At 29.1% G+C, this 21,103-nt stretch overlaps 1 protein-coding gene across 1 annotated transcript in view; it reads left to right on the forward strand.

Moving 5' to 3' along the window:
• Positions 1 to 20,659, forward strand: part of LOC107436448 (uncharacterized) — a 93,011-nt gene extending 72,352 nt beyond the window's left edge. Inside the window, exons 3-6 of the mRNA XM_016048177.3 lie at positions 14,567 to 14,853; positions 15,034 to 15,091; positions 15,586 to 15,995; positions 17,402 to 20,659. Coding sequence (XP_015903663.2) covers positions 14,567 to 14,853; positions 15,034 to 15,091; positions 15,586 to 15,995; positions 17,402 to 20,512 — 3,866 coding nt within the window. The 3' untranslated portion in view covers positions 20,513 to 20,659. The remainder of the gene's footprint in view (positions 1 to 14,566; positions 14,854 to 15,033; positions 15,092 to 15,585; positions 15,996 to 17,401) is intronic.
• The last annotated feature ends 444 nt before the right edge of the window (positions 20,660 to 21,103 follow it).

Here is a 21,103-nt window from a genome sequence, read left to right on the forward strand (position 1 = left end):
ATAACGAATTCAACTTAATTAGTTTGTTTTTAAATGTGATACATCATTGTTGTCACGTAACTTTTTAATGTTAATAAAAAAGGAAATATTCTGATTCGGTGAATTTCATGAGAAATTATATAATTTCGTGTTGCCTCATGAAAATGCAAATGTGTATCGATTTAACTTGAAAAGACACTCCTTTATTTTTATTACACGTGAAAGTTCGTGAGTTTTGCAGATTTGTATGCATTTTTCTCAATGGAAAATAAAAGGCGTTCTTTGAGTTTAAATAAAATAAAGTTAATGAAAACGAACTATCGAAAATTAAAATATTTTACGAGAATCTAGAATTTATTAGAATCCCGAATCTAGATTGCTACTTCTTCAAGTATTATTGTTATCATCATTTTTTTTTTAAAATATCACTTGTTTTTGCATTCGAAGGCATATAGCAATTTAAATTAAGAAAAATTTTCACCGTTATTAATTCTTGTAATTTATTAAAAAAATCATCACTTAGCAAAATTACTCAATTTTTGTACTAGTATTGGAGAGTACGCAAAATAAAAAAATGGAAATCTGAATAACTTTTATTTTAATAACAGTATGCTCATGAGCTCAAATGTAATCTTAATGGATAGAGTCCTTAATATTCTAATTAATTATACTAATTGTATTAATATTAATATTATTCTAATTACAATACATTAATATAATTAAGATAAATATATTAATATTACACTAGTTAATGAATTAATTAGCATGCAAAAATATGCTAGTTAATTTGTGCTTAAATATGGTAATGAATTAAAAAAAGGTTAATGGTTACCTTCAAATGGTTAAAAATTTGATCGCATGATTTAATTTTGTAAATTTCACTATATCTCAAAAACTATTTCAACAAATCGAAATAATTTTACTCAACAATTAAAACATCCCTTTATTAATCGATAACTTCAAAAAAGAAAATAATAATAAATCTTAATAACTTATTTATTAGTGCTTTACTTAATAATGATAGAAGAAGGAAATGAAAAGTAAACTAACAAATAAATTTTACTTCATTTTAAACTGCACAATTTTAAATAACGAAGTCCTTAATTAGAGTGAAAAATACCTGATAGTTTCTGAGTAATATTTCACAAATACGAATTTTTAAAATTCCACTTTTCAAAAATTATTCAATTAATTTCGTTCAAATTTAGTCTCTTTTTATTATAACACAAACCAAAATTGTGCAGACATTTGAATTCCTTACAGTTTGAAAATTATTCGATCATTAAATTTAAGTATAAAAATTAATCAATAAATATAAAATTTATCATTTATCAGTAAATATAATCAATAAATAATTTTTATCAATAAACATAAACATTATCATTTGATATCATTCTAGACATTGAATTATATTTGGATAAAAATTTTATTAATTTGTTTTAGATTATTCTAAATAGCTTCAGACATAAGGAAAAATGTGGAAAAAGTAAAATTAACACAATTCGTTTGCTTACTGTCTGTCGAATTTACCGACTTGTTATTCGGATGATTATTCAAAGGAATTACGTTTTTAACTATAATTTTATAACTTAAGATACAATCTACAGCCTAAGCAATTTTGGTGCATAGTTAGCACCATTTTTGGTGTTGAAGTAAACTAATACTTTTTACAAAGCATATAATCACATTTTTAATTCATCTTTTTCACTGCTGCTGTTTTATTGATTTATTTCTTCATTTTCTGCTTTTTTTCCTAAGAACACATATTATATATTATATATGCGCATTAAAATCAATTTATGACTTTATTGCAAAACCATTTCGTTTAAAAAAGAAGCACATTTTTAGCAATATATTCGAAATGTATATAATTTTCGCACGGTAACTACAGTTCTCGTTTTAAAATATATTCAGTTTACCTCAAAGCCAGGTATGGTGGCAACTATAGACCAAAATATTTTGCAGTTTACATAAAAAAAATCCCTCCTAGTTCACGACAGTCCAGCCCTTATATTAAAAATTATTGAGGTGTTTTTTAGTGTAATTTCGCTCTCTGTCTAAATGTTTCCGAAATATTAATAAGATTAATAAGAAAATATTTATTTAACTCAATTTAAAAATAAATCATATAGGTTTTTAAAGTTTTTCTTTTGGGAATTACTAAAATTTATTAGTTATTTACTGTTGCTTATTAGTAATGATGTCAGTAAGCTTTGAAATATAACATAAATAGTGTGTTTTTTGCGATAAAGGTAAAGTACCTTCTTATCGTCTAACAAAAAACATGGTCTTTGTTTATTCCATTATTTTTCTACTGGTACTTTATCTAACAATTAATTACATAGCGATCGTATCTTTCTCCAATCTAGGGATTATAAGAAAAGTATTGGGCGATAGGGAAAATATTATGCTTTCTTTCACATAACAGCATTAGGCATGAGCATTTTTTCTATTTTGCTTCACAAATAAGAAAGCTTATTTTAGTTTCATTTATGCTTAAGAAAATCATAACTTTATTTTGATTAAATGTTATGTATAAGAGTTAAATGGTGTGTAGTATTATGTAATAATTCAATAGTTATGAATTTGTCAATAAGAAATTATCTAATAACAGATGGATTATCAATAAAATAACATGTTTTAATTAAAGTATAGGTATAGCTCTTTCAGATTAGCAATTTCAAAACAATCTCGATCTGAAGATCTCACTTTGGCTTATCGTAATGCCTTACATATTCAAAGGTTAGCTAAAAAAAAACTCATTTCTATGAAACTAATACCCTCACTGCATAAATAAATGCTGAATAAAAATAATCAGGAAATAATAAAGAAATGTTCTTTTATAACATTTTCAATTTTATAAAAATTTTACGAAATATCAGTTCGTCATTTTTTGTTTTTAATATGAAACGTTGTATTGACACTTCTTGAAATATATATTGCAACAACAAGGACAGCAGTTTCCGAAAAAGGAATACATTCCAAATCAAGAAAAAATTTTGAATGTAATACGTTTTAAATTTTATGGAAATGTTAAAAGCACTTCCCCGTTTTACTGAATACAAATTATCTATACTTGAAATAGCTAGTTTTCCAAGCTGATTCCAATTTGTCAAACTTAGAACTATTAGAAAACTTTCTATCAATCAATAAAACAAATTTGGTTTATTCTCGTAAACAACAAACTATTTCTGTACTTATTTGTTTTATTGATGTACGTTTCATTTCATAATGTTTCCATGCTAACGTACAAACAGTTTGCTATAAGAAAATAATTGAAGGAAAGTTACGACAAATAGTTTTCACCTTTTTCTTTAAACATCATCAAAAATCTTCCAATATGTTTATAGTCTAATTACTAAAAGTCACGATAATAAACTTATTGATTGCTTTCACATTCACTGTTCTAGTTTACAACTAATATCCTTTGCAAAGCTTCAAAATGACTAACTTTAATCAATACTTTTTTTAAATTTCGCAATGTTATTACAGAGAAATCATTTAAAAAGTAAAATGAGCCAATATCTTAGTATTTTTGTAGGTCTTAAATCATGCTTATTGTTTTAAGTGTTGAAAAAAGTTCGCCTGCTTTAATTAAAATAAGACTATCATGCTTAAATATGATGATGTGGTTTTATAATTTTTTTGTCAATAGGAAACATGCAATATTTTTCCAAATATCGTAAGTGTGTGTATGTGCATTATCTAATTCTCTAAGTTCTTTTAAATATTGCTTAAAATATTTATCTTCTTTTTAAACTTGACTCCAATCTCCCCTAAATTTTGAATAAAGACTTGCAATGATCTTGGTTCAAAGAAATTAACAACTTACGCATTTAGGTTGAACAGAATTTAATCATACAAACAATGTGAAATATAGTTTATAAACAAAAACAGATAGAACAACAGCAAGACATTGGCCACGCTAATGTTCTTCGGCCATTTGTTCAGGAAAGATTTGATAAACAATTTGAAAAGGTGTTTGGAAATCATTCACAATTAACTACATGGATTTTTCTAGGACATACGTTCATCGAGTCAAACAAAGTGAAATTCATTCTCTGCGTTAAAATCTGACACGATAATTAGAATTGCTACTCTACGCGATGTTGTTCGTTCGACTCTGACACTTTTTCCATAGTTTCCATTCCGCTTCATTGCTAAACTTGGCCAATCATGGGTATATGGTATGTCTTGAGGTCTTTTGTTTTTTTGCTAGTTCATTGTTGTTTTGTTCAGTCGTCTGCAATTGAGTTTTCCATTTGCCCTCGGCTCCACTTGACGTGTGGCCTTTGAATCAATGCTTGTGCTCAATCGCAGGTCTCTTCTATACATCGATTCAAATTATGGAGTTCAAAATGGAGTCTGACTTGAGTCTGCAATTGCTAGGTGCTCTCGTGTTGCAGCGTATCAAACAACTTACAAGTAGGTGGAATGGTCGGAGGCACGCCATTAAAATCTAGAGAGTGCTTCGTATCAGGCAAACTGCGATAATTTATCTCATTAGCCTGTGATTTTCTTCCTCCACTGAACCACTCTATTCAACGCTGATCGTGATATTCCAGTATTGCTGTCCAAACTCTCAATGACTCTCGCGATCCCTGTCTCCCACTGTCTTAAGCCGTTCGTCTGTGACCAACGAACTATGGAGTCCGCATAGCTTTCGCCTCCTTGCGTCTATCAAGATATTTCCCGGCGCATCGAGTATATCTTCATTGATTTATGTACGACAATACAACTAAATTGAGTCTTATATTTCATTCCTTACATTCCATCATGTTGGTGAAGAAAACTGATGGGTAAAGAATAAAATAGCACGATGGCAATGAAAGGGTCTGATGTAAAAATTGTTGCAACAGTGTTTAGTTAAAATGTAGTTCAGCTAAAAGTAAAACTGTACAAAAATAATATAATTTTTTGGGAGTCAGAATTTGTTAAAAGAGATTATAGCTTAAACGACATCGCCGCCTATTCTATAGAAGTAAAATTACAAAAAAAGTGAAAAAATAGCATCTTCTCAAAATACTAAGTTCTAGCAAACTAAATTGCTTTTCAAGAAGTCAATGTATGGAGAATTGCATTGCAAAAAAATATATATTAAGTGAAATATACGAATTAAACCTAGTTGATATTTAAATTAAAATTATAACCAATCTTTTAGAGCTGTAATTATTTTTTTAACCTTTTTGCTTGTAAATTTTTAAAAAATAAAACTTTTAGATTTAAAAATGAAACTTAACTAAAATAAAAAGTTCCTCATAACTACTTTTTAGTCATGTTGTTTATTAAAAAAGACATGTTTATGAAATATCCTTAAAATACATTTTTCTCACGATGAAGTTTTCACCTGAAAAAAGAATATTTGTTTGAACGTAAGAGATATGAAAACTGAATTTTAATATTTGATTTTTATGATATCTTTCCCTCATTTACGTTTGTGGGACGTCATTTTTGGCTTACTTTCGCGCCATTTGAAACCGAGGCCAAGGACGCTTTTTTAGTAATTTTCTCGCGTAGTCATGACGTCACAGTTTCAATGATCGATTACCAATGCCGCGCCTACAATTTTCACTATTTTACGTTTCAGATCTACTATGTTTCTCTATCGTAAAGTAATTCATCTTTGTGAACATTATTGTTGTTATTATCTTTTATTATTTTTTTTTTTCATTTAATATCACCTACCAAAAATACAAAAATAAATGTTGGAGCATCAACTCAGTTTTATTCTTCTTTTATGAATTGTTAGTAGTTATAATAGAAAGTTTCATTTTCAAGAAATCTTTCAACCAAAAAGTTTGAAACATCTTTTTTTGTTCTTTTGTCTTAAGTTGACAATAATAATTTTCATTTATAGCTGATAAAATTTTCCTAAACGGAGTCATTTACAACAAATTTGTGATAGTTAGTTAATTAAATGAATTAGAGTTCAAGTAAAAACATTTATAACAATCATTTCAAAAATTTCATTTTATAACCGGCGTTAAATAGCTTACCTATTTTTAGGTTTATGACGATCACTGGTTAATGCCACAGCCTAGTAATTTTTAACCCAACCCAGAAGGCGATTGAACTTTTGAATCAAGCATTAGGACATACTATTTTCGGGCTAGTTTTTGAGGGAACTAACCCGCATTTGCGTTGCATGTATAGGAAAACTACAAAACCTTCTACGGCTATTCTAAACCATGATACGTCTATCACTGATTATATTTTACTTAAGAACTGTGGTCGACGCGAGTCGGGAGCAAAGTTTGAATAGACCTAGCGGGCTATCGAACCTGGGTTTCCTTATAGTGAAATAAATACTCTATCTTCTGATCCAACGTGGTATCAAATAATTATTTCCTAAATAAACGATCTTTGATGGATTTTGATTATAATTTAATAATAGAGCGTTCGCCGTCCAATGAGGAGAACCGGGTTCGAATCCCAGCGATGGCTGGTTGATACGAACTCCACATCCGGTTTGCACCGACCACAGTGCTGACGTAAAAATATCCTCAGTGGTAGAAGGGTCATTGGATACAGTCCCCTTGCAGTCAGGCTAATCATGGAAGGTTCTCGTGGTCTTCCTCTCCATGTAACGCAAATGCAGGTTGGTTCCATCTAAAAGTTCTCCACAAAGGCAAATTTTTTCCAATGCTTGATCCAGGAGTTCCCTTGTCTTCTGAATTGGGTTCAAAATTACAAGGCTACGGAGTTGAACATTAATAGCCGTAAACCCACATTGGGGTCGGTTGTTCAACGTCGGTTATAAAATAAAATAAAATCTAGAAATGTATGGACATCTGCCATATTTACTCAAAGAGTTGCTGATTTTCAGATATTTCAAAGACAGACACAAAATTATTCAATTACAAATTAATTTAAAAAATAATGTAAATAATATTATCATATATATTTATTAACTTTTTCGGCGTTAGATGAATATTTGGATGTATAATAATATTTCGAAAACATTTGAAAATATAATAGTTTTTTAATATTTTCTACAACATATGTTTCATAGTTTTGACTTTTCAGTTGATTAAATATAATTTTTGAACTATTTAGCTCAAACCAAATCAAAAACTACTTAATTCTATATAAATATTGTATAGTACTTTGAATAGTAAATTTTAAATATGAATCATCTGTTACCCAAAAAGAAACATTTATATTATTTTTAAATTTTGAAATAGAATTAATATCAAAAACAATTTTAGAGCTTAAAAAAATTATTTCGAAATTTAAAGAAAAAACAATAACAAAAAACAGTAAAAACAACGACTTATATGATTTTGTGTCATCGGGTCACTCATTTACATTTTTCAATTTTTACCCTTTCCCTCTTTGAAGGTCTCCCCCTTGGAAATTCTCACTCTGCTAGACGCTGTTTGCATTAGTTTGTAAGCCTCTTTGATCGACACGCGTGAATTTCGTCATTGTTTTGGCTTAGGTGTGNATTCACTTGTCAGCCATGTGATTACTTTAGAATACTGCCAGATTCAAAAAATTTAAAATTATCAAAAATAAAACGGCAATCTGTAGACTTTGGCTATTTTTGAACATATTTTTGAAATTAAAATATGCAATTCCTAAAAGAAAAAATTTCACTTAAAAGTTGACACTTCCGTGGAATTGCCCTACTTTGAATAGTAAATTTTTTAATCTGAATCATCTGTTACCCAAAAAGAAACATTTATATTACTTTTAAATTTTGAAATGGAATTAATATCAAAAACAATTTTAGAGCTTAAAAAAATTATTTCGAAGTTTAAAGGAAAAACAATAACAAAAAACAGTAAAAAACAATGACTTATATTAGTTTGTGGCATCGGGTCACTGATTTACATTTTGCAATTTTTACCCTTTCCCTCCTTGAAGGTCTCCCCTTGGAAATTCTCACTCTACTAGACGCTGTTTGCACCTGTTTGTAAGCCTCTTTGATCGACACGCGTGAATTTCGCCATTGTTTTGGCTTAGGTGTGACTCACTTCGTCTATGACCCTTCCGAAAATAAAAATCTGCTGAAAAAAATAGTGGGGCAAAAACAAGTTAGCTTATAGTGCGGCTTTGAGGAAAACTCCTCCAGATTGAAAGTCTGGGGCTGTCTGCTACTATGGTAACACGCGAGAGCACATTTCTAATGGGGGTGAAATGGAGGAAAGAAAATGTCGATTGGTTTATTCACGACAACCTATGCCAAGATTAAGACAAAACTATTCACCCCACGCCCCTATTCGAAGTGTCTTTTCCTCGTAACCATAGTACCCGCCACGACGCGAGACGAGTGTCTGGAGGAGTTCTCCTGGAAGCCGCACTATAGATCGCTCATTTTCATTAATTTATTTATTTTTTGAAGAAACAAGCTCAAGTATAAAAGAGGAGACATCCCCGTGAAGCACACGATTCAACATTCACACCTTTGCTTTGCCTTCAGGAAAATTCAACCTTTCCACTTTTCTTGAAATTTAAACCTTTTTTTACTCTGATGGGAGCAAGAAAAATGGTGTTACACCACAGAATTTTTCTTCTCATGCCAGGTGGCTAATGATTTTTCTTCACATGGATTTCATAGAGGGACACAAACTTCCCCACACGTTGATGTTTTTTTAGAATTGAACGTACGTCGTCAAATCCTGCTGGGCCTTTAATAATAGAGAAAAATTCCACTTTAGTAACGTGCAACGATGTTCCTTTACTTTATTTGTTCTATCCTGCCTATGGAAATGACCATTTTGTTGGTGTCTCTTGAAGACCTTGTGATCCATTTCTTCTTTCCTCCATCGTGTTGAAGATGCAAAAGAAAATCACGCACACCAACACTAATAAAGTTTAGTTCTACAGAATTGTACTGGACTCATGATTTTTTTCTAGTTTCTTCTTGAATATTCTGTATTATTTCGACACAGGTTGTACCTTTTATTTTTCTCCATTGATTTTTTAAAATAGGAAATTACTCAATAATTCTTTAATATAAATATTAGTTGCTGCTAAATAACGTAAATGAATGACCATTTCGATCAATATATTAAAAAAATATTAAGTAGTGTTGGCATCTAATAATTCATTTCACTAAAGTGTTTCTTAATTAATATAATAGGGTAATTTCGTTTTAGATAAATTTTCAATAATTTTCCATCGTCCTTAATTTTTATTTAATGACTACTAATGGTTAATTTAATAACATTAAGTTGCGTTTTCAATAATGTTCGAATTTAATTTTCCTATTTACCCTATTTTCTTTAAATAATTGATTTTAATGCTTCAATTTCTTTTATGGCTCGGAGTTTTTGCTTTTTTTTAAATGATGTTTATTATAAAAACACGTGCTCTATATACCTTTCAAATTTTATCTAATTAACTAACAATTTTAGTAGCTGACATAAAACTAATACAGTTTCCTGTGCTCATTATAGTTTCGATTGCTTTTTTAATTTTTCATTAATTATATAATAGACTCAAACTTCAGCTCTATATTTTTGCTATTTTAGACGGGAAAGAATAAGAATAAACGTGAAAAAAATATGTTTATTTTTATTCTTTCTCGACTTCTGATAGTTTTCTAGATTTGTTTCTCACCTTTATTTTCCATTTTCAGTTGGCAACTTTAGGTTTCATATTTCAAATATCTTTTGTTTCTTCTCATTCACTTCTGGAAAGTCTAGAAAGTTGGCGCCTATTTCTCTAGCACTTGACTGTTATTTCCAATTTGTCTTTTTTTGAAGCGATAAAATTTTTTCGATCAAGTAATATCTTACCGCTTCAGTTTCTTGGAACAATTTGTTTAATTCTTAGAGATTCGCTTACGCAGAAAAATTTGTATTACGAACACAATTTTTTTTCCTGCTTATTCTTGAAAAACTACGCCAAAACTTATTCGCATTAAGTTTTTAGTTAAACGGAAAAGCATAATAATGCCATATCTAGAAATTTTTGTTAAATCCGTAAGGAGGCTGCTAAAATGTGGTAAAGATATTTTTTTCATATAAATCACAGTTTACGGTAAAATTGGTTCACAAAATCAATAATATAACTTTCCAAATGACCCATACGACACTCAACACTATTTACTATACGACACTCGACACTCAACACCCATACGACACTAATTTAGCTAGCTTTAGTCAGCGCCCTCTATACTAATTATGTAAATGATGCATCAAATGATGAAGAGCCACAGTTTTCTGAAAATGGAAAGCGTTTGTCATCTAATTCTTTAACAAATTTAAGAAGTTGCTCCAACGCTGTGTTATCTGCAATCACTGAAATTTGCAGAAATTGAAAGTTGTTCATTGGTGTTGATAATATTCATCTAGGTGAAAAAATCTCGCCAAATTTCGATTTTTTAAGGAAGTTTACTAATTTTTAAAATATTCAAGTTACTTGTCCGTTTTTTAATGTCTTATTACTGTTCTTGACTGTTCTGCATAATTCTTTAGGGAAAAACGGTATGTTTTGTTTAAAATTATAGCTTTGATTGAAATGTAAGGCTCTTAAAATGTAGCTTTTTTGGTTTCCATAGCCAAACAACTTCGAAACATATTTAAAATGATGCTTGAAGAGATTTTCATTGTGATTAAGAATGACATAAAAAATCTGTAACTGAAATAAAAAAATGCATTTACTATACGCTTTTTTATGTTTCCTAAAATGGGTCGGTTTATTTAAATGTGAGAGGTGTCCCCAAGGTGGATATGCACCTTTGTATTGAAGGAAAGATATTTCTAATGATTAATCTTTCGTTCTAATTATATTTAATTCTCCTTTGTTGGATTAAATATTCTTATTCATATAAGCTACTGATTAACTTTAAGTTAAAAACTTTGTTGGTTAGGTTTTAAATGACATAGTTTTCCTATTCTAATAACCTTCATCAAAAGGCGACAAGTTAAGACTTTATAATTAAGCGATTTTACTTTCGTTTTGCTTTTACTTGAGGAGACTAATTTCTATGCAAATCACAATGTATCATTGTCATGCAGTCTACATTCTACTCTTTTTTTTCTAGAAAGATCGGAGTGAGAAATTTAATTCCCTGATGCAACTTAAGATCTCATAAGATTGCTCTAAGAGTATTAGTTTGAGAGGGAGTAAACATTTGCTGAAACTTAATTTGAATTTATAGTAATCAGACAAAAAAAAGGAATATTTCACGAATCGTGAAAATAGTTTCCTAAAATTATACAGGAAGTTTCTAACCTTTAGAGAAAGTGGAGGGGGGGGGCATCATAATGATTGAAAATTGCTCAGTAACCCATAACTGGAAATGTCATCATAGGCTGCTAAGGGTGTGAAATATTCATAGACGGATAGTTCATGTTGATTGAGTATTTTCAAATATGGAAAATATCTTAAATATTAGTTTTCGAAAAATTATCGGCAAAAAATTGCATTAAAATAGACCTGTAAGTAGATGATTTATCTTAATTTAATAGTTAAACTATCAATTTGGTCTAGCTCGGCAAGATAGTCTCCAAATCATTGAAGCTAAATCTAAGCCTTTTGAAGTGCTTATTTGAATGCAATTTTTGACAGCAATTATTTTAAAAAAAACAACATAAAATTGTGATGATTTAGAAATACAAAGCGCCAGTTTGAACATAAAATACCACACAGTTTGTAAAAAAGAGTGGCACCAAACAATTGTAACAGTAATAAGTAAAATATTTGCGATGCTTTGATACAGTTCTGAAAATCTCAAGAGATTCATCACGAAATTGATCAATATGTCTTGTTTTACTTAAATTTTTCTTTTACAGACATTAATATACTCAGGTAAACAAGTATTTTTAGTGCATTTATAGTTAATTTTCGATTAAAATGAAAATGATTAAAATGTTTCTTAAAAATATTAAGAAGAGTTTTTCATTCTCAACAGCCTTACCTAAAATGTCTTCACTTATTTTATGACTCGCATTGTTTTTTGTTTTTTTGCAATCCGCTAAGAAAGAAAACTCTGTTTCATAATATAATCACCAATACCTATATTAAGGACTCAGAACGAGATCTCGTAAATTGTCTAAAACTCATGCAAAACCTCATAAAAAGAACATCATAAATTTGCAATAAAGATTCATAACCAAGCGTGGACACTGCATTGTCATACAAAAGCCATAATTCGATTGAAAGCTTTTTATCTGCAGTAGTTTCACCTTATTTAATTTTACAAATATTTCAATGCATAATGCATAATTAACACGGTCATATCCAGTTATTTTACTGTTATCTTGCCACTTAAGTTCTACGTGATAAGATAGCAGCAAAAAAAAACTGAAATATATTCTATGAAAAATAAGATAACTACCTTAATATTCTCTAATGCACCTCAGCATGTAACTATATATATATATATATATCGTCATCAGCTCACACTATTATATCCGAAAAAAGTGGTTTCTAATATTGTATTAATAGAATTTATTAAGCAAAAAATTTAAGATTACGCAAAATAATGCAAAATAAAACAATCAAAAAAACAGTTGAAAATAAAAAAATCTAGATAATGCGCAATAAAACACAAGATGTAATATATATATTAAGCGAGTAGCGGATTCAAAAGTACTTACACTTATCTTCATTTTTGAAAAATGATTTAAAGTGCTTTCGTAACATTTTCAGAGATGCCAACTGCTCCGGATTGAACAAAATGTCTTAAAAAACGTTAGAAAACTTGAAACAAAAATTTGCATTTTTTCGGTAAATTTTTCTAATTTTTTAAGAGGCTACACGCTTCTTAACTGTAACAAGGGGACGTTTTAAATAAGCTTTTGAATTATTTAGAAGTAGTAGTGAGTGAAAGTCCTATAAATCGAATTTTCTAAAACAAGAATCACTGATTAAAAGACTACCACTCAAACATATTTCACCACTGTCTGGTGCATGTTTGCATTTCTGCAAGTTTGCCAAATTACTAAATATTAAAATAAAAGCATAAATAGAAAACGTTGAAATCAACTTATGGCGCATTCTTTCTGAAGTACAGAATTTGATTTGTTAGTTACCTTGAATTGCCCCGAATCTGAATGTGCGCAAAGTAATAATATTATACTGGATAATTCAAAATTTATAATTAATAAATTAATAAGATTGGGTTAGAGACTCCTTGCCGTCTGGCTAACCGGGGGAAGTTTTCGGGGATTTACTTACCATGTAACGCAAATGCGGGTTAGTTCCATCAAAAAGTCCTCCATGAAGGCAAATTTCTCCCAAAGCTTGATTCAGAAGTTCCCTTGTCTTCTGGATTGGGTTCAAAATTACGAGACTACGGAGTTGAACATTAGTAGTCGTAAACCCAAACAATTTTGTCGGCTGATCAACGAGGGTTATTAAATAAGATTAATAAAGCTGAATTTTAGTTATAAAATTGTAATATTTGTAAGTTTAAAATTTAACTATATTTTTTATATTGATAATTCTTCAGAAATTATAAACATTTAATGAAAAAAATTTTAAAAAGTATTTATTAAATATTAGAAAATTTTTTGCCACGGATTTGCACTTAGTAAAAATATAAATTTAGTTAAGAAATTTTTAATTATAACAAGCGATCAACTGAACAATTCCATATACAAATTTAATTACATTAGTTGGATATTCATTGTTTTTTATTAAATTTTGGAAGAGTTCGTCTATTTGTTTTTTCGATAAACAAACATTACTTCAAGTTCTTTTAATTCTATTAATTTGATCAAAAAAGGGATTTAAATAAATGTTTTTAGAAACATTAGAATTCCATGTAATTAGTTTACTTATATTAAAATTATTTCTTTTATCGTATAAATCAACAATGCAGATATTTTCTTCTCTTTAATACTCAAATCCAAAAAAAAATTTAAATTAATATTATCGACATGATTACGAAGCAAAATTTATTCCTCGGGATAAATATTACTTAAAAAAAAACTGTATAATTTGGAAAATTAAGATAATTAAATCACCAATAAATCTAAAAACAAATTTGATATTAAGAGTATAATTTTTTTATTATATTTTAAAAATAAGTAGTTATCTGAGAGTGATGAATATTAGAATATATATATATATATATATATATATATATATATATATATATATATATATATATATATATATATATATATATATATATATATATATATATATATATATATATATATATATATATATATATATATATATATATATATATATATATATATATATATATATATATATATATATATATATATATATATATATATATATATATATATATATATATATATATATATATATATATATATATATATATATATATATATATATATATATATATATATATATATATATATATATATATATATATATATATATATATATATATATATATATATATATATATATATATATATATATATATATATATATATATATATATATATATATATATATATATATATATATATATATATATATATATATATATATATATATATATATATATATATATATATATATATATATATATATATATATATATATATANCGCAAATGGGGTTATATATATATGGTTTCAGCACACTTAAGCCTTATTCTTCACAGTTTAATTTAAACTTTTAATCGAGGTTATTCTGTCTTCTAGGTTGTGGTGATGGTCGGCATTTGAGGAACGATAAAGGATTCTATTCTGTTGGTGCTGACTATAGCATTCAGCAAACACAACTTGTCCGGCAACGATGTCATGAGGCCATTTTGGGAAACAATTTATATCTGCCGCTAAGAACTGAGTCAATTGATGGTGTCCTTAGCGTTGGTGTGATTCATCACTTGTCTTCAAAACAAAGAAGAATCCAAGCTCTGCAAGAATTAGCAAGAGTGATGAGAATAGGTGGAAAAATTTTAATAACAGTTCGAATGCGGGACCCTCAGGTAATTTTAATGATAAAAATATCTTGCATGAAAATAAATTTAAATTCAGCATTCGCATAGATGAAAATATAACCTATTTATGCGAAACTAAATCTTGAAAATATAAATAATATTTAGCATACACTCTTTTTAAATAAGAGACATTCAATTAACCGCTATATACAAATTTATTTATTTCAGCATACTCAAGATGTCCTAATGCCTTGGTACGATGTGATAAAAGTGAAGAAAACAAAAGGTAAATTAATCAAAGATCTTTTAAGTAATAATCTTCTCTTTTCTTTCTTCGTTTAAAACATTGTAATTTAAATAAAAGTGCATATATTAAGCCAAGGGCTCACTTTAATGTATAGAACCCTGCATAGTCAATAAAAATACAATTATTTTTTTATAAATTGTTACTAAAGATAATAAATTTTACTACTACTGTTTTACTAATGTGATATGTATATGTTGATAATTTCAAATTAGAGAGCAACACATGCGTAACGTAAGTAAATAACAGACATTTACAATAAAATACTAGGTATTAATATCAGAAAGAATGTTGGCCACCATATTAACCATTTGTATTTTAACTATTATATCTTTATTATAACATATATTTTATAAACCTCATAGGATAGGTAATATTAAAATGCAACTTCTTAAAATAGCAGCTTCTTAACCAGTATCTCTTTACGTAAATTAATATTTATTGAATAAAGGAAATATTATTTTTTCTTGTTTCAGAAGACTCCCTCCTGACACAGGATAGTGGTGAAGGTGACCTTGGAGATGAAAGTGGTGATTCTATCAGTTTACCTTCCAGTGATGATGAGGAAGACCAAAACATTATTTCCAAAATAAACCATTCCCAAAGATTTCTCAACACTAAGCAAAACCTTGCTGCTGATAAAAAATCTAAAAGTCTTGATTGTGATTTTCAATATTCCAATGGTGTGCCAAACTCTCAGCATTCAGTTCCCATGCAATATTGTTACAACTTTGTCCGCAACGCATTTCGGCGACTTTCCACCACTGGTGCGGATTGTATATCCAACAATACAGCTAGGGACATGGTGGACTCAGCTATTGTGACTTCTCCTACTGAAGAATATGGTCATCAATTATATCAAACAGAAAACACAGCAATAGCTTGGGTAATAATAATACTAAAACTAATTTATAGGGTTACTTAAATTCAGGAAAACTTCTCTAATTTTTCAAATGAGGGAAGAATATGAGAAAGTACACATTTCTCTAAATTATTAGAAGTTTTAAAAATAACACAGAAAACGTTAACTCAACATGCACTATAATGCAATTCTCGCTATGCTTCAGAGGATAGAGCGCTAGCCTTCGAATGAAGTGAACCGGGTTCGAATCTTAGCGATGGCTGGTCGGTACGAATTTTACATCCTGCTTGCACCGACTACAGTGCTGAAGTGAAATGTCCCCAGTGTTAGACTGATCATGGGTTAGAGTCCCCTTGTCGTCAGGCTTATCATGCGAGATTCTCGTGGTTTTATTCTCCATGTAACGCAAATGGGGTTTGGTTCCATCAAAAAGTCCTCCACGAAGGCAAATTTCTCCCAATACTTGATCCAGGAGTTCCCTTTTCTTCTGGATTAGGTTCAAAATTACAAGGCTACGGAGTTGAACATTAATAGCCGTAAACCCAAATTGGCGTCGGTTGTTCAATGACGGATATAAAATTAAAAAATAAAATATAATGAAATTGCCTTAAAAATATACTTTGTTTAGACTTGGATGACGCTGAGATCAAAATTAGTAAACATAAAGCGGTGGATCAAATACGGTGGAGAGCATCGGTGAACTGGTTGAATTAAAACTTCTATAAACAGATTAATCTGAAACAAATTAAATACATCTAGATTTCAACATCACTGATTTAAAAGTTAAATAAAGTTAAGATAGTTCAATTAAAATCAGTACAGAATGGATTAATTATATATTATATGGTAGAACATAATCATTTCAAATATGGGGTTAAGTGAAGAATAAAATGGCGCAAAAATAAGAGATAATATAAAATAAAAAATACTATAAAATTAATGAGTAGAAATGGTTTTGTGTTTATTCTATTCAAAAAAATAGTTTTTACATTATGATAACTGTTGCTCATAAAACAATTTTCAGTGATTTTGTAATTTTGTTTATTTAAACACTTACATACCTTTTTAAAAACAGCTTCTGCAGCCGTAGATCTCCTATTATTATTTTAGGAATAAAAGGTGTTTTAATTAAATTAAATACTTGCGTTGGCTGAACTTTGGTTTTACTTCATTTCAGCGTAAGGACTAGCTCCTATAAGGTTGTGAAAAACCATTTGTTCCATCGTAACTCGTTACTCTTGATGCAATAAAATTAGCTTTATTTTTTTGTTTATAAATCTTCTCAGAGTTTATTTCAATTTAATCTCTCGTAGTTAAAATGTTTCAAAATATATCTTAATATTTCAAGAAGTATTTTAATATATGACTTAAATTATGTATTTAGAACTCGTAATAATGAATGTGATTTTTATTATGTTCTTACTTTGCAGGATGACTCAATCCAGAAAAAAGTAGATGACAACTATATTGAACTTTTAAATATTGATGAACAAATAGACATACCTCTTGATCATCAGACAAAACTAATTGACGAAACAAAACTTTGGTGCCATTCTACTGAAAAAATTCCAAAACCTCTGCACCACCAAAAGCGAAAGAAACCCAAACGATTAATTAGATCTTTAAGTGATGCGTTTAAAACTATCCCTTCTCTGTGGTCGAGTAAAGAAGTAAAATCTTGTTCAGATTTAAAAAGTCAAACAATATCCTTGCAGGATATTGCTAAAGAAGGCAAAATAAGGAAACTAAACTTAGCAAGATCTAAAACAACAGCCACGTGCAGTTCCTCATTTGACACCTTTCAAACTCTCGAAGAGATTAAAGAAATGGAAATGTCAGTTAGTGAAGCAGAAAAGATAATAGATTATTTTTTAGAATCCTCTGTATTAAAGATTGAAACCGTAAAGCCTAATATCTACCAACCAGAAAATCAGAACGTACCTGATGTTTCGAATTCAGACGTTATGAACGGTAATGCTCCTCAAATAACAGAAGACCTTTTACAAAATCATGGTACACTGCCATATTACAATAGAAAAAATTCTCCGAACGATATTTGTCCAAAATATCCAAGCACTAGTGATATTTGTGGTTGTTTAAATAAACATAAGAAATACCATTCCTTAGAATCCTTTGAATATGATAATCTAAATTCTTCCGTAAACAACGAAACTCTAACCAGTTGGACAAAAGGTGATTTTAACAACTCTGGAATAAATTGTAATAAAGCGTGTTTGGATAGGAATCCTTTTGAAAGAGATGTAACTGTTACAAATTCGTGTTTATCTGCACAGATAACAAACTCTTTAAGAATAAGTGAACTAAGTAAACTTCCGTTAAGTTCTAACTTGAATGATGTTGAATTTGATGAAAGAACTCTAAAATGCAATGAAAACTGTAACAATGCTCCATATCATGATAGTTTTCCTCATCAAAATAATGTCCTTCAAGATGAATGCTTAGATGAAGAGAAAAATTCTATCGGTCAGCTTTACAATGAACAATTTCAAAACGCACCCATTTTGTGTGAAAATATGGAAACCATAGATATGGCGAGTCAAAATAAGCTGAAAGTTAATCGCAAATTTAGTGTTAGATCATCCTCAGGCCAAAATATTTCTTCCAAGCGCAGTGACAGTCTACAGAATACAATTTATCGGACACCATACCTTAAACCCATCGGGCCTTTTTATGACGCTGAACCAGATGATAATAGTTTTTTGTCAACTTATACATCAATGCCTGAGCTCTACAACTTATCTGAATTCTATCAAGAATATTGTATTTACAAATGCACATCAAAAAATCGAACTAGTTGGGATTTGTTCTATAATTCAATTGAGAATATTAATAGCCTACCTTCGAATTCAAATGATGACGTAAGCAATGGTGATGTGTTTTTAAAAAAGAGCATACGACAAATTCATGGAGTAAATTCTGCATCAAAAAAGCGTAAAGAAAAGCTAAGAGCAAAAATGCTCCAAGATAGAGATATTGGTATAACCTTCAAAAATTTTGGGACAGAAAATACTTCACGAACTATGCTTGACAAAAAATTGATACGTGATCTAAACTTTGAAATAGATAATGAAAGTGTATTTGAGAATTTAAAAAATTATAAGAGCTCAAAGCAGGAACATGTTTTGTCTAGTAAAATCAATGACCTAGCAAAGTCACAAGTTTCAACTGACATCAATGATATGTTAGCATTTGAATGCCACAGCACTGATAAGTACGATGTTTTGCGTTCCAATTTACAAAAAACGTCCATTCTTAATGCTCATAATTACCCGCTAGTGGACACAAATATTGATAAAACATCATCACACAGTCACAAAAGGGCGAAACCACCTTTAAAATTAAATTACCTTAATTCTGAAATGTCATATATTACGAATAAGAACTCTGGTTCTTCGACTAGTGAAAAACATACTTCTGGTCTAAAAGAGTTAACAGCAGCTTCAAGGCAGTTTCAAATTCTCCCAGAATTTCCTAAAATAAATGAGATGGTTTGTACTGAAAACTCTATACCAAGAAATTTAAGCACAAGCACTTCGCACACCAAAATTATTGAACAAAACAAATCAACGAATCTGGATGAAACTCGTGACTCTGCTCATAAGAATTTAGTTTTTACTTTAAAAGGTGAGACAGAAATATCCGATGAACATGCTAGTGGCCAATCAACACAGACTAAGCACATAAAAATAAAAAATGAGGATTTCACATCTTATAGTAGAATGGGAACAGTAGGTCGCAAATTCTCTCTGAATATGTCAGAGACAATGTACAACCAGCATATTGATAAAAAATGTGAAGTTTGTTTGCAACTTACAAATAATAACTTGCGTTCTTTCAAACACCCCATCCAAGACAAAAATGTCACTGAAGGTTTATATCAAGATAACACAAATTTTAAAATTCAGGAGCTTGAAAATATTGTTCACAAAGAAAACGTCCAAACTAAATTATTATCTAAGTCATCATCATCAAAACTTCCACTAATGGATCATAATAACTTTGCAAGTGATTATTTTGAAAATGAAACGGAGAAAAACACAAATTACATATCAGAAACTGATTGTGTCGAAAGACATTCCAATAGAAATATATTTACTTCTCAAACCCAAAATGGTGCTAAACCGAAACATTCTTCATTTATAAATATTCATTCCTGTCAGGATTTTGCTGCTAAAAAACAATATTCCCTGAACTCCAGTAGATTTAATTCTGAGAGCAAAGACAGTAGTAAACTTCGATCAAAACTAAATAATTATTCTCAAACTTCTCAAGAAAATTCTACTCAAAGAACACGAAATAAGCAGGTTGATTCAATGCCCCAAAATATAAATTATTCTTATGGAAATGTACAGGAAGAAGGTGCTTCTGTTGCTATGCATAGATATCATCATTTATTTGAACAAGATGAGCTTGATGACCTAATAGAAAACTTCGTTGATGACTTGCATATTTTAGAGACATTTAAAGACCAATTTCATTGGTGTATAATAGCTGAAAAAGTTAGAGTGTGGACAATATGAACGTATCGATATAGTTATTATTTAAAAAATATATTTTTGTTTCTGTTTTAAATATTTAAGTCAGCTTTTTGTCCAAATTTAAGTGTATTATAAAACTTCAAAAGTGTCATAATAATAATGGAGTCATAAAGTAGTTTTTATAAAGTAGTTTTATAACTTATTGGAACAGCAGTAATCAGCTGAATATATATATGATGATTTTTTTATATTTATAAAGATCCAAAGCTTTGTTTTGAAAATAAAGATATTTAATATGTTAGGGTTGTAAATGAAATGCGATGCATTTTCGTTATCTGTTATTAAAATCAAGAGTACTTCAAGATAGACACCCAAAATGTAATTTGCCAAACACAGACACAAGAAAGAAATTTTACATATTTTGCTATTGTTATAGACATATACATTTTAAAAAAGTCAATTTTATTTAAAATGCCTAAATGCATCAAAGAATTCTAGAATTTAAATTATTTACCGCACAGATTTAAGTGCCAATCATGTAATACAGAACTAACTGAATAAAACTTGAATGGATTAAACCTCCTGGAAAAGAGAAGGCCTCAGCATGGGTTAACATAAACAAAATATTTGATC

This window comes from Parasteatoda tepidariorum, chromosome X1, assembly GCF_043381705.1.
Source record: "Parasteatoda tepidariorum isolate YZ-2023 chromosome X1, CAS_Ptep_4.0, whole genome shotgun sequence".
Classification (NCBI taxonomy): Eukaryota; Metazoa; Arthropoda; class Arachnida; order Araneae; family Theridiidae; genus Parasteatoda; species Parasteatoda tepidariorum.